Below are 14678 nucleotides of genomic sequence, written 5' to 3'. Positions count from 1 at the left end.
CCGAGGGCTTTCCCAGGGTGCGGGCTGTCCAGGGCTAACACTGGGGAAGTCCTGGGTAAACTGGGACAAGTTGGTCACCCAGGAAATGCCAGTCTAGAGGGAGAAGCAGATGGGTCACCTGAGAGGGTAGGTGTTTCCCAGGAAGGGAGAAGGCGGAGGAAAGAGGAACAGAACCCAGGGCCCACTGGAGGTGCTGGAGAAAGGGCACAAGTCTATGCAAAGGGGTGGTGCTAAGTGGTGAGGCTGGAGGGAGGGAGAACCAAAAAGGCGTCTCCTATAGAGTGTGGAAGTGGCAGGATCCGGGAGTGACGGGGAGGGAGACAGCGCCATCTAGTGAACATCTAGCAACAGCGCCATGTCAGGTGGGAGCTCAGGACACGCCCCAGGCCCCAGTGCGACAGGTGGCTGTGGTTGCAGCTGGTGAAGGTCTCACCCCACCCCACCCCCGCCCCTCTTCAGGGCCACTTCTGCTTTGGGTGCGGTTTCAAGGCCCTGGACGGGAGACAGCAGGCCAAGCAGGGTCTGGACCTGGGTCTGCCGCTACCCGGGTGCCCTGGGGCAAGTGACCTCACGGCCCGGGCCTCGGTGCCTGCTGCCGTTAAATGGGGGTGACGATGGCTGGGTCAGTATTTCCCAAAGTGCTGAAGACACTTTCCATACTTACTTGAGTCTGTGTTAGGAAACGTGATTAGTTCTTTAAAAGGCAGGGGTGGGGGGAGACGTAGTGTGCAGACACGATCGATCGAAATCCCAGAGCAGCCACCTTTGGGGGGCACTGCTCTGGCTTCTCTTACGCCCGCTCCGGCGGGTCTTGGCCAGAGTGCTGCGTTCCCAGGTTTGGCTCTCCCTCTGTCCCAGAACCTGCTGTGGCTCCAGGGTACAAAAGAGATTCCTCTCTTAGGGGCGTTTTCATTCGCTGATACCAGGATGGGAGGGGTGCGGGCAGAGCTGCCCCCTGGGGTCCCCGAGTGTGGAGGTCTGGCTTGATAAGTGACCCTCCAGGCTGTTGGCTTCTGCTGTCTCCGGGAACTGCCCTCTGGTCCACACCGGCAGCCTTCATCTGGAGGTGGCCCCGGGTAGATTATCTCCTGATGTGCACCTGACTCTGGGGGGACTGCTCTGCTCCCCTGCTCTGTGGTGGCCTCGGCTCCTCCCCCTGCCCCACCCCACACCCCCTCTGCCCAGGAGGGGTCAGAGAGACACCCCGGAGGGGTCGTGCCCAAGGCTCAGTGGTGCTCAGAACAGAATCTTCCTAAACAAACAGGGATGTGGACGCTGGAGCCCCGCCCCCCCCCCCCCCCCCCGCCCCGACGGCGTGCATAATCCAGACTTTCTCCCCGTTTCCCAAATAGATTTGAAAGTGACCTCAAGGCCATGACTGGCCGCACCCTGAACTGGTACTGGAAGGCCATGTGGGCCGGCGTGAGCCCTCTCCTCATCATCAGCCTCTTTGTCTTCTACCTGAGTGACTACATCCTCACGGGGACGCTGCAATACCAAGCCTGGGACGCTTCCCAGGTACCCCCTGTCTCGGGGCCCCCGGGCTCACTCTCCAGCAGCGGCTTTAAGTTTCCTGAAACCAAAGATCCGCTTCCGCGGTGTGGGCAGGTTATTTGTCGCGGCCTGGAAACACCACCCGGGTATTTAAAAACAGCCCAGGAGAGCAGACCCGGGCTTTGAGTTTTGCGACGTGTGCTCCTGTAAAGAGTAAGATTCCTTCTAGAACTTCCCAGGGGGCCTTTCCCGGGGATTGGGAGAAAGCCCCCTGCAGAGGTGCTGGTTCCTGCCCCCGGGCTGCGCCCTCCTCCCTCCTCCTCAGCCTCAGGCCCTCTGACCTCTGTCCGCTTAGCCTCCTGGGGAAAGGCAGAGCCAGCCTCCGGGGCATGGGCCCTGAGCCCCGGCAGGCGCCCGAGAGGACCCGTCTTAGCGCTCGAGTCACCGCATCCCGGGAGGGTCTGGCTCTGGGTGTGTGTGTGGCTGGGACGCAACAGGCTCACTCAGGCCACAGGCAACTGCTGTTCACCGACCAGAAGCGCCGTGTGTCAGCATTTTGACAACCAGGGCGGCCGTGTCAATGCACTTGGCCTGAGGGCCAGCCTTGGCTGCCCTTACATACAGGCAGCCTCTCACAGCGAACATTTACGCCGGGAGGAAAGTAATCCTGCAGGCCAGTTGGCATTTGCTCTCCTATGGGTAGAAGATGCTGTCCCTTAGCACCCAGCGTGCATGGTGGCTCTGAAGGACGCCACTCCAAGTGAGCAGGTGACTGATGGCGGCTGCGAGGCGCCCCCGCACCTGCCTCCCGGCAGGAGAAGGACCGGGATGTCTTCTCCAGCCCAGAGCAGACTGACGCTTTTGTCAAAAGCAGTAGCAGTGAATCCCTTGAAAAGGGAGAATGTATACAGAAAACCACGTATGGACTACAAGCTCCCATTATTTCTTGTATCAACAGATACGAGACGAAGCTGTCACATTGCTAAAACAGCTTCTAAACGCTTCCCCCGGTTTCTGTACTGGTCAGTACAGAACAACAACAGCAACAAAAAGTCATAGGACGAGTAACAGGAAGTTTGTGGGCTGGTTCCCACACCACACTCCGAGCGCGTTTTGGTTTACAAGCCACGCGCGGTTGGCCTGTGATCCCTCGGCCGTAGCTGTTCTGCGGCCCCCTCGTGGAAAGGTGGCATTTATTGGCTTTTTGGCCTCCTTTCTCGTCAGCTTTAATGCATCTGCATTCAGGGAAGCATCCCCCAACTCAATCCAGACGTCCGCCAAGCCTTCTCCCAAGACTAGGGCTGTGCCGTCCAAGATGGCGGCCAACCACCACAGGTGGTGATTAATATTTCAATTCGTGAATATTCAGTACAATGTAAAGTTCCGTGCTTCGCGCCCACTGGCCACATTTCAAGGGCTCAGTAGCCCCCTGTGTCGGCTACCATGTTGGACAGCACGGGGCTAAGGTTAAGCCCCCTCCATTTAGGTGGCCCAGATGGCACCTCAAATGGAAGGCCCTTGATTACTCCTGTGCCTGCTCTTTACGGGTAGCTCTGAACAGTTGCCGTAAGCACGCTGGTTGAGGTTTGCGAAAGAGAAAGAAGACAAGGGCAACTAGTCTACCCCGCATGCTTGCTAGGAAGCTGCAGAGCCGGGTAGCCCCGGATGGAAGGATGCCCAGCCCCAGATGCTCTCTGCCAAGCGGGGCTCTGCCTGTGGTGGCTCTTCCTGCTGACCCTCGGCTTCTCCTTTCAGGGTCAGCTTGTGACCAAGGATTACCCCCTCTACGCACTGGCCATCATCGGCCTGCTCGTGGCCTCTTCCACCATGTGTATCCCCCTGGTGGCCCTGGGGACCTTCATCGTGCGCTGCCTCAAGAGGGGAGACACGCCCCCCGTGGCCTGAGGACTGGGCTTCCCAGAGACTCCGGTCGGCCGCTCGCTGTTCTGCGGCTGTATTTATAGGTGGAATCTCCCTGGCTGCCTTTAAACATATTTACTCCAGAAATACTCAACCCGTCATCTTCCTGAGCCCATCAAGAAGAACTAGGAGGGTGTGGAGGAAGGGCCCTCGGGAGGACTCACACCCATCCACGGAGCGGCCCCTGCTCCCCTCTGCCTGCCCCCACGGTCGCACCGAGCTGGCTCCTTCCCGCCAGAGACACGGGCTTTTCAAGGCCAGTCTTGAAGACCATTGCTTTCTCGATTCTAGGGAAGCCCCAGAATCCGGGCACACCGTGGGCTGAAATTCGACTATAATTTTTATGGGATAAAATTTAAGCAATTTTTTTCCCCCTGAAGAAATCCCAACATAACAGAGGGCAGGTGCTTTTAGATCAGGGTGAAGAGAGGTTTTTTAAGTGCCCTGAGATGAGCCATCTGAATGTCACTGGTGCAAAATCAGTTCTCTTTTTTCAGTCATACTGAATACGCCAAGACTGTGTTTCTCACTGAGAGGACTGGCTGGCCACGAAGAAGGGAGGCCTTTGTTTGGGGTCGCTCCTGTGATCTGAGGTCTCTCACAGCGGGTCGAGGACCCGTCATCCCAACCACAGGATGCGACCCCAAAGCCCCGGGCGTGGTCCCGTGAGCAGTCCATGCAGCCGGCCCCTGCCCCAGTGCCTTACGCGTTAGGAAAGGTGCCAGAGCCACTTTGAGGGTGAAAGTAAATCTAACGTTCCCACAGATGACGTTATACCTGGACACGGTGGCCAACTCTTTATAGCAAAGACCACGAGCATCACTTACAATCGATTTTAAAATATTTGTACATTTTTTAAAGTCTATCCATTTATTTTGAGAGAGAGAGAAAGAGAGAGAGAGAACATGAGCAGGGGAGGGGCAGAGAGAGAGGGAGAGAAAGAATCCCAAGCAGCCTCCACACTGTCAGCGCAGAGACCGATGCGGGGCCCGAGCCCTCGGAACCGTGGGATCATGACCTGAGTCAGATGCTTAACCGACTGAGCCACCCGGGCGCCCCTGTATGGAAGTTTTCTAAAGCGTATATGTAACTCAAACAGAGCATCTTGTAACTGAAGGCACTGTATTTATGATGCAGCATTAGTCTACGAGGCTAGTGTCTCCTGTCTTTTTTCACGGCAATCAGCAGGTCAAGGTTATTCCTGAGGGGGGAGGGGCCCCTCCCAAACCTTCTGTGCTTCACCGACATACAGAATTCACGAGTTTCTTTGGGTAAGATTTGTACAGACATCTTCGAAGACACTGAAACACGCCCCTGGGACGTCGGCTGGAGTGTTTTGTTCTGTTTTGACTTCTTTTTCGTGTATTTATAAATGCCCAAATAACAGAAATAGGCATCCAAAAGGTCTTCTGCTTTTACAAGCCGTCTTGTCACTACTTCCCCGTTTCACCCGATGGCCACTTATGACGAGGTCATCACTAGCCTTCAAAATGCACCAGCATTTATCAAGCACAAGTACTCAGCCTTCGGACTTCTCAGCAGAGGGTCTAGCGTTGAAAAACTGTAGATGTCAAGGCTTGAAGAGTAGGTGCACTCAGTGGCAAACACACAGCCCTCCGTTCCTGAATCCTTGCGGAGCAGGTCCCCCTCGGGCCCCAGTCATGGTCACGGTCTTACAACATGGGCCGCCCCTCCTGGGGTCCGTCATCAGCAGGGTGTGTCAGCCCCAACTGCCAAGGATCCTCAGGACCGTGGAGACAAATGTCCTAAATCATTCCTTTATTCTGTGTTTCCACACCTCGCCTCCCATTCGAACAGCCTGTGAGCATGGCTCACACCAACGCCCCACCCGGGCCACACCCGGAGGACCAGGGCTCCATAGTGTGTCACACATGTAGGAACATTTACGTCCAAAGTGACCTTCAGGGGCGCCTGCGTGGCTCAGTCGGTTAAGCGTCTGACTTCACCTCAGGTCACGATCTCACAGTTCGTGAGTTCAAGCCCCGCGTCGGGCTCTGGGCACTGACGGCTCAGAGCGTGGAGCCTGCTTCGGATTCTGTGTCTCCCTCTCTCTCCGCCCCTCCCCCACTCACACTCTTTCTCTCTCAACAATAAGTAAATGTTAACAAAAAATTTTTTAAGTGACCTTTAAACGTTTGAAAGCATTTTTGTGTACTTCCAATTGCATGGAAAAGCCACTTCTACAGAATAATGCTTGCTCACGGAAGTCGGATGGATGAGGTCACGGTGTTCTAGAACAATGTGCTCCAGGTGAAAATGCCTCAGGTTTCCCATTCAGTTTTATTCTGGTTTCTGTGAACTTCACGAAGAACAGAGCATTCTTCAGTAATCCTCTTGAACCAGGAATGAGTCGGGTCTCAAAAAAATTCTTTGTTGACTGTTTTCTCGGTGCTGCACAAAAGTGGTCATCTGACACCTGTCCACCTTCCTCCATTAGGCTGGAGAGAGAAAGGGATGTGCCACCCCCATCCACGTAACAGTCACCGTGACGTCGTGGCCAGATCACGGACTCCAGAGAGTTTTCTATTTATGCTGGAGACATAACGGTCCTTGACTTAGCTCTAAGAAATCAGGGAGGGAGATGGTTGGGTGCTCAGCAATTGTTGTCATAGATAAAACCCTTGACAAGTGTCTCTGTAGGTTTGTGTCACGTACTGGCTGCAGTTTTGAGCCCCCTCTCTTAACACGAGATATGCCCACATTATGTAAATAGATGAGCTAATTTTGAAAACATGGCAAATAAAAGAGAATCCACCCAGTGTCTCGTTTCTGTCACCTTCCCCACGTTTCCCTCCTCAGGCAGCCAGAGAAGCCACACTGACGCAGTGTGACCCTCACGGGAGGTGATGGTTAGAGTCCGTAAGAAAAATCAGAAAAGGGCGCCTGGGTGGCTCAGTCAGTTAAGCGCCTGACTCTTGGTTTCGGCTCAGGTCATGACCTCGCGGTTCCTGAGTTCAAGCCCCACACTGGGCTCTTCGCTGACAGTGTAGAGCCTGCTTGGGATTCTCTCTCTCCCCAACCACCCCCCCCTCAAAAAATAAACTATAAAAAAAAATTAAGAAAAAAAAGAGAAAAATCATAAACGTCTAATTCGATGGGTTTAAAACAGGGTATGAGCCCTTCTAAATCGCTGCAGAAAAAAAACATCACTGACGAATGGGAAATTCTTTTTTTTTTTTTTTTTTTTTTAAGTTTGAGAGAAAGCTCGTGAGTGGGGAGGGGCAGAGAGAGGGAGAGAGAGAATCCCACGCAGGCTCCGCACTGTCGGCTCAGAGCCCCTCGTGGGCCTCAAGCCTGTGGACCGTGAGATCATGGCCTGAGCCGAAATCAAGAGTTGAATGCTAACTGACTGAGCTGCCCAGGTGCCCCGACAAATAGGAAATTCTTAACCAGAATGTCTCGACCGGCCTCTGACATGGGAATCACTTCTCTTCTATTGCCCACGTGGACAGGATCAGCCTTTATTGAGATCTTACAAGTCAGTCCGGAGGCAGGTGCTGGGGACAGTGCTGAACAGGACAGACACGGTCCCTGGACTTTATGGCACTTACATTCTGGGGGGTGGGGGTGGGGAGAGTCACAGTGAAGGTAACAAACGAGATGACTACAGATGGTGACCGTTTCTAAGAAGCCAATACATGGGTCAAGTGGTGGTGTGGCAGGGACAGTGCATCAGTCCGGTGGTTGAGGAGCTTTGCGGACCGAATGTCTGTCCAGGAGGAGGCAACAGCATGTGCAAAGGCCCAGAGGTGGGAAAGGGCAGGAAGGAGGCCTGTGGTTGTGATGGGGAGAGTGATCGGGGGTGGGAGTGAGCAGGGTCTGGTCAGTAAGACCTTGTGGGCCAGGCAAGGAGCTTAGATGGTCTTCAAAGAGCACTGGAACGCCACTGGGGGGGTGAACACGGGGCCCTCCCTGCATGAGCTGCTGGGAGAAGACGTAAGTGTGTAGCACGTAAAACCAACAAAGAACTACTCTCTAGAATATAAAGAACGTCCACAAATCAGTAAGGACAAACAACCTAACAGCAGCCGGCAAGAGACCCCAACAAGGCGCAGAACAGGAACAGCGACGACCCAACAAAGAATTATGAAAAGATGCTCCCGTCTCACCAGTGATCGGAGAGATGCCGGAATGGGATGCCGTTTTATACCCGGTGGATTAAAAAGTCAGGAAGTCCGGCTTCCCGAGCATTGGTAGTCACGGGGAGCCACTAGGCCTCTAAATGGCACAGCCAGTTTAGAGAACAATTCCGTGTTATCTTGTATCTTCACGGCTCGTGATTCTCCTACTGGCAGAGGGAAGGCGGACGGGAGCTATGGGGAGCAGGGACGACGGGGACATCTTTGCACCCTCCTCCCTCCCCTCCTGCTTCCACCTCCTAGCTCCCCTCTCCCCTCCCCTCCTCCCAGGTGAGAGCCAGCTGCGCGCCCCAGGGGCTACCCAGCAGAGATGAGGGATGCCTACGAGGCCCTGCCCAAACCGCAGGGTCTTGTGAGCAAAGCCCATGTCACCCGGGTGCTGTGCCACTCAGGGCGCTGGTCTGCTCTGCAGAACGAGCTTGCCAGAACTGCTGGGTGCGAGCACAGGCTCCGCCGCCCGCAGGAGTCCAGCTGATTCTCTCTGGAACTAACTCGGAGTCTCACCTTTGGAATTTTCTCCCCTCACTGGCTGCGGTAGCAGACGTCTACGATGGCCCCGGAGATGCCCACCTCCGGGCACTCATGCCCCCGTGTAATCCCTCCCCTCCCCTCCAGTGAGCTGGACCCAGTGGCGTACTTCTAACGCAGGGAATACGGCAGACATCGTCCGAGATTAGGTCGCGGAAGGCTGGCACTTCGGTCTTGCTGGCTTTGATGAGCCAGGCTGCCATGTCGGGAGAGCCTCCCGAGGCAAGGAGCAGATTTTAAAAACCTACCATAACTTATCTGTATTAGGATGCTTTCTTCTGACATCAGGACCCTTGGATGATAAAACCCCAAGACCCTAATTTGTTTAAGTCGCTTCCCCAGGCCGCCTGGGTGGCTCAGTCCGTTGAGCCTCTGACTTCGGCTTGGGTCACAATCTCCTGGTTCGTGGGTTCGAGACCCGCGTCAGGCTCTGTGCTGACAGCTCAGAGCCTGGAGCCTGCTTTGGATTCTGTGTGTCTCTCTCTCAAAAATAAACATTTTTTTAAAAGGCTATTAAGCCACCCCTCTGTACACACCCCCCTACATTCTTCTCGCCCTCTTATCCAGGCTCTGGGTTTGGCACACCTCCAATTCCAATCTTGATACCAAAAGTAAATCCCATTCCATCAGGACTGAGGAATCTGCATCACATAACTTTGGGGATCTTCCCCGCCTCTCCCCACCCCCACCCGGGGTCCCTGAATCCCGAATGGGACAAAGCTTGTCATTCTGTAGCTACAAATAAGACAGAGCACAGATTCCTTGGGTAACACACTACGAAATCTCTCATACTGAAGTACAATCAGAAGCATACCCTTTTTCTTCGCCCCACGGAAGGAAGAAGCTAGAGATTACCGGGCACGAAACACCGGCTGGCGTATCAGGGAAGGACAGAAGGTCACAGGGAACAGGTGGGAGAGATTCTTGAAAGCCCCTTTGCAGGAAGCCACAGGGACAGCTGTCTTTACCCGTACGTGCGGGGAAGGGGCCGCAGTAGCCCACGCAGAGAGCCGACCCCGGGGACGGCCTGGCACAGCCTGAGGCAGCTCTGCTCGGTTCAGAGGGGGACGGTGTACCCACACACCATCTCCAGGGACTCCTGCCTCGCTCCCGTGCGCAAGGGCCTCCTAGGCGCCGAGGTGTTTCCCGCCTCATTCAGACACATCCCCAGCCCCAGAGACCACTTTCTAATAAGCACCACAGTCCTACTTCCCAGCTGAGACCTGTATCATTTTGAAAAACAGACCACAACTCAAGAGGTGGGGGGGGGGGGGGGCGGGCAGGGAACACCTTTTTACAGACATCATACGTTACTAAATTATTTCCCTGGTTTTTTTTTTTAACATTTATTCATTTTTGAGAGACAGAGCACAAGTGGGGGAGGGGTAGAGAGAGGAAGAGACACAGAATCTCAAGCAGGCTCCAGGCGCCGAGCTGTCAGCACAGAGCCCGATGTGGGGCTCGAACTCACCAGCCACGGGTTCATAACCTGAGCCCAGATCAGACGCTCGACTGACTGAACCACCCGGGTGCCCCAATGTTTCCCTGTTTTTATCTGTAACTAAAAAATGAGGAGGAGCACAATTTCTCAAGCGATCACTGAAAAGCCAGATTTCAGAAGCCATTAATTTTCTTGCTCACTTGCATTGTCCCGATTTTCTATGAAACCCAAGCACATGCTGCCTCGCATGATTTAAAAATTCTCTGGTAGGGGCGCCTGGGTGGCTGTCGGTTGGGCGTCCGACTTCAGCTCAGGTCACGATCTCGCGGTCCGTGAGGTCGAGCCCCGCGTCGGGCTCTGGGCTGATGGCTCGGGGCCTGGAGCCTGCTTCCGATTCTGTGTCTCCCTCTCTCTCTGCCCCTCCCCCGTTCATGCTCTGTCTCTCTCTGTCCCAAAAATAAATAAACGTTAAAAAAAAAAAAAATTAAAAAAAAAAAATTCTCCGGTAAAAAAGAACACCCCTTTCGAGACCAAGTGTGGGAACGACAGCAACGGTGGCTAGAAAAGAATAGGACGTTTATTTTCACGCATGGGTGCACAGTACACGAATTTAGAAACACAATCGCCGCAGGGTTCTGGAACACGGACGCCTCCAGATCGGACGCGCCAGCATCAGTCCGTGGGCACCGGCGGCTCTCAGGTGGTCTCTGCTGTGGTCGTGGGAGGAAGTCCTTCCCGTGAAATGCCCGGTAGCACTCGAGTCATGGAGCACAGTAGACACGAACCAAGTTTCACACATTCCATCTTTGGAACAGATTACGCTTATGTACATGTCAGGAATAGGTAGTTCTAAGAATCACTTGCCCTACTGTGAATTTTCGTGACTGAGTTTTAAGCTACAGAGGGTGTCCAGCTATTATCTCTTTTGGAGTTTCTAGAAGCAACGTCTCTTATTCACGTTTATAAAAGATAACGGGGGGCAAAAAAAGTCGTGTTGAAATCAAGGCGCTTTGAGAGATATTTAAGGACAACATAAGGTATTACTATTGAAATAAACTGTACATATTTTCAAGCACAACACAAATACCGTAGCCGTATTTAATTGAACTGCCTTAAAATAGTGGGGATTATACTACCCTACATACTTTTCTAATATTTAAACCTCATAATTACAGTTTGAATACACAGTCCGACTTATAATTAGAACTATGCACAGCTTCTAAAGCAGATTTTTCAGGTTTGTTTTTGCACAAAAATTAACACTGAAGTTGGTCCTTGATTTGGAGAACGCTAACTTAACTATCGGAAGCGCAAAACTGCAGACACACTTATTGGGAGCTAACAAAACCTTGACGGAGAGGAGAGCGCGGGTGGTGCCATGCGCGGGAAGCAGCTGCGGCCTCCAAGGGCAACCCCAAGTCCAGCACGAGCGCCTCTCGGAGGCCTGCGTGTCTCGACGAACGACCCCCAAAGAAACCAGCACGCCCGGGAGGTCCCGGGAGGGACCGCTGGCCAGTCGAGGGGTATCCTCCACACGGAGGCAAATCCTGAAAACAGAGGCGGCTTTGGACCTTTAGCGTTAAGACACAGGCTTTTACATTCTTTGATTTCATTTACACCTTTAACAAAAGATAAAGTACTATCTGGACTTCTTCTTCATACGCAAGTTCAAGCTGAACTCAGAGGACAGCCCAACCGAAACTTCAGAAGAACGCCAGACCCGACTCCTTGAAGTCTCGTGGCGAAGTCCGCTTGCTAACAGCGACGGCCTCTACAACGACCATAAGGAAACTGAGCTAGAAAAATAATTTTACCATTTTAAATAACGAAAGAAGCTAGATTTCTTAAATATATTACTTATCCTGCAAAAGTTGATCGAATCGACAAGGAATAGATTCCTTCCATTCCAGGAGCTGAATTCGGGTCACCCTTTAATTACAGAAGAGCTTCGAATTATAAACAGAGCCATCCCAGTAGTGAAGAGGTCGCCGAGGCAGGAACGTCAGGCTGATTCTAGGTCACCCCCCCTCCCCCCACACGGAGCACAAGCTGTGCTTCTGGAGAGAGGCTTTAAAAGGACCTCGGGGTGATGTGGAAAGCGGGTCAGTAAAGACTCCAGTTCTGCATGATGGAATCTTCTAAGCCGAGCCGCTTTCCACAGACACAAATTCAGTCCATCTTTTCTTTCTGGACCAATCTGGGAGCATCGACAAAATCTTTGCCGTTATAAAGAATAATAAAAAATGTTCCAATGCTTGCGACTCCCCAGAAGAGCACATAGGCCAGTGTTTCTGTCCAAGTGTCACCTGTTGATATAAACAAACAGAGAGTTGATAAATAAAAGCCATGTAACTGATCCCACATCTAGTTTCAGCTGTTTAGCAACATTTAAGTCTGATGCTTAAACATTAAAAGTTTAGTCTCGACAACATTAAAGTTTATGAGCACGTCTACAGGAAAAATACACGAACCTCTCAACTAAGGTTTGAACCGGCGGTTCTCGAACTCTGGCTGGCATCCAAGTCCCGGCCGGGGCCCCGTAAGGCATCGGCTGCTGGGCGCAACCGCGATTCCGACTCAGCAGGTCTGGGCCAGGGCCCAAGAATCTGCATTTCTAACAAGTTCCCAGATAACACCGATGCCCCTGGTCCAGGAGCCACACCTTGAGAAGAAGCACCTGACCAAACTATTCCACGTTACATCACGCAAATAATTATCCCTTTTAGATTATATACTTTATATCACAAGAAGCCATTACTAATACATTCGCTACAATCAAAACACCTGCACAAAAAGTAACCTCACAAACACATACACGCTTCAGAAAACGTGTCAAAGCGTATAAAGCAAAACTCCGCAATATCACGTTAAGGACGTATTTCACACAACTCTCCTGGTACAACGCATAGAGTTCACGAAGGTTGGCAGCAGTGGGAAAAGACCTACTGTGTGTTCTCCAACTTGACCTGAACCTGGTGTCGTTTCTCCCCTGCAATAGGACTGTCGGCACCTGCGGGCGGGGAGGCGCAGGCGCAGGCCGAGGGACGGGGAGAGGGCGCCAGGGAAGAAACGCAGGCTCCTAGTGAGCGGTCAGGGGTCCCGCTGCACTTACTTCCCATTCATGGGCTAGAAACCAGACGCCATCCTACCTAGACACAATGCCCACGATTTTTTTTTTTTAACGTTTATTTTTGAGACAGAGAGAGACAGAGCATGAACGCGGGAGGGTCAGAGAGAGGGAGACACAGAATCCGAAACAGGCTCCAGGCTCTGAGCTGTCAGCACAGAGCCCGACGCAGGGCTCGAACTCATGGACCGCGAGATCGTGACCTGAGCCGAAGTCGGCCGCTTAACCGACTGAGCCACCCAGGCGCCCCAACCCACGATTTTATAGCGATGAACTGCCGGGAGTCGTTGCCATCCGTAGCGGCAGTCTCTTTTTTACTCAAAAACACGCGTAAACTGATACACTTGCTAATCTTCACCCCTCTGAGTTTGAACATTCTTCTTGGACAAAGAAGAAAGGCAGGTCCTCCCGAGCCCGCCTCGGGACATTCCCCAAAGGACCTGTCCGTCTGTGCAGGCCAAGCTCCCTGAGGTTCTACGGGGACACGCGGGTGTAGAGGCAAGAAGACACAGAACAGATCAAAGCCACAAAACGAATTCAACAGCGGACTGACTGGCTCCCGGAAAAGGGCATCCGCGAGGCGGTGCATTAAAGCCAGCGCGTAGGGAGTGAAGAGGGTGGGCGTCTGAGGACTTGTGGGACGCACGTGCTGGCCGGCCCCGGCCTCGTCCTTCCTTGCCCCCGAACCGGACACGGGAGCCAAGTTATGCCGCACGGCACTCCCTGCGCTCTGGAGCCCGCAGCCCATTTTCGTGCCGTGAACAAGAACGTTTTTTACGTTTTTAAAGAGTGGTAACACGCGACGTGCCCCAGAGACCCCATGTAGTTTGGGAAGTCTAAACTATGCACTATCTTGCTCTTTACAGAACAACGCTTGCTAACCCCTGCCCTAGAGTAACAAGAGGGGCTCCTTCCCCCACGTCGGGACCGTCCATGGTGCCGAACACCGAGGGGATTACAGGGACCACACCAGCAAGGTGTGCGCGAAGGGGGCTGGTGGTTAAGGGTCCTCAGCTCACAGACTTTTGCCGTGATCTGAGACGGCGGTGAGGAGGGGACGTCCAGGCGGCGTCCCGACAAGCCGGCCCGCAGACCCGGACAGAGCGGAAGGCTGGAGGAGGCCAGCCTCCAGAGCCGCTGAGGCTGCCCCTCAGAGCCCAGTGCAACCGAGTCCCGGCCTCCAACTGCCACAGCACCGCACCACACTCGACGGAGACACTTTAGTCCCAAGTGCTCATCAGCTTCAGTGACACAGGAAAATGATGAGAAAAGAGAAAAACAGCAAAGATGCCTAAGCACAAGTTCTTGGGCAATTCTGCTCACAATGTGATAAAATTTAGTGATAGCGTATTAACTTATTAACATTTATTTGTCTACTAATAGGTGGTTGTTTAAATAAACTACATACCCATAAATGGGTTTCTTTTCCTTCCTTCCTCCCTCCCCTTTTGTTTTAATTTTAGGCAGAGACAGAGTGCGAGCAGGGAGAGAACCTTACACAGGCTCCACGCCCCGTGCTGAGCCCAACGTGGGGCTCGATCCCACGACGCTGGGATTACGACCTGAGCCAAAATCAAGAGTCAGACGCTCAACCGGCTGAGCCACCAGGGCGCCCTCATAAATGGATTTTAATGCAGCCATTAAAAATAAAGAACGCAGGGAAATGTTTACATTGCTCAGTGAAAAAAAAAAAAAAGGTTACAAAAAAATGTATAATGTTTCACTTGTGAAAAAAAATCAAGCACAGTTATGAAGATTAAAACATCAGGGGCACCCGGGTGGATCAGTCAATCAAGTGTCCAACTTGAGCTCAGGTCATGATCTCACAGTTTGTGAGTTCGAGCCCTGCATCTGGCTCTGTGCTGATGCTCAAAGCCTGGAGCCTGCTTCGGATTCTCTCTCCCTCTCTCTGCCCCTCCCCTGCTCGCACGTACACGTGTGTGCACTTGCTCACTCTCTCTCTCAAAATAAATAAACTTAAAAAAAAAAAAGAAAAATATTTTAAAAT

At 52.8% G+C, this 14678-nt stretch overlaps 2 protein-coding genes across 2 annotated transcripts in view; one reads left to right on the top strand and one right to left on the bottom strand.

Annotated features, from left to right (window-relative positions):
- SLC6A20 (solute carrier family 6 member 20) overlaps nucleotides 1–6195 on the top strand; it is a 39716-nt gene extending 33521 nt beyond the window's left edge. Inside the window, exons 10-11 of the mRNA XM_078443156.2 lie at nucleotides 1353–1518; nucleotides 3250–6195. Coding sequence (XP_078299282.1) covers nucleotides 1353–1518; nucleotides 3250–3399 — 316 coding nt within the window. The 3' untranslated portion in view covers nucleotides 3400–6195. The remainder of the gene's footprint in view (nucleotides 1–1352; nucleotides 1519–3249) is intronic.
- A 3907-nt stretch (nucleotides 6196–10102) lies between these two features.
- SACM1L (SAC1 like phosphatidylinositide phosphatase) overlaps nucleotides 10103–14678 on the bottom strand; it is a 58170-nt gene continuing 53594 nt past the window's right edge. The window contains exon 20 of the mRNA XM_078443157.2: nucleotides 10103–11849. Within this exon, the coding sequence (XP_078299283.1) occupies nucleotides 11713–11849 (137 nt within the window). The 3' untranslated portion in view covers nucleotides 10103–11712. The remainder of the gene's footprint in view (nucleotides 11850–14678) is intronic.

Source organism: Panthera onca, chromosome A2 (genome assembly GCF_046562875.1).
Source record: "Panthera onca isolate mPanOnc1 chromosome A2, mPanOnc1 haplotype 2, whole genome shotgun sequence".
Lineage (NCBI taxonomy): Eukaryota > Metazoa > Chordata > Mammalia > Carnivora > Felidae > Panthera > Panthera onca.
Note: the sequence above shows the minus strand (reverse complement) of the source record. Positions and strands in the feature narration are given on the sequence as shown.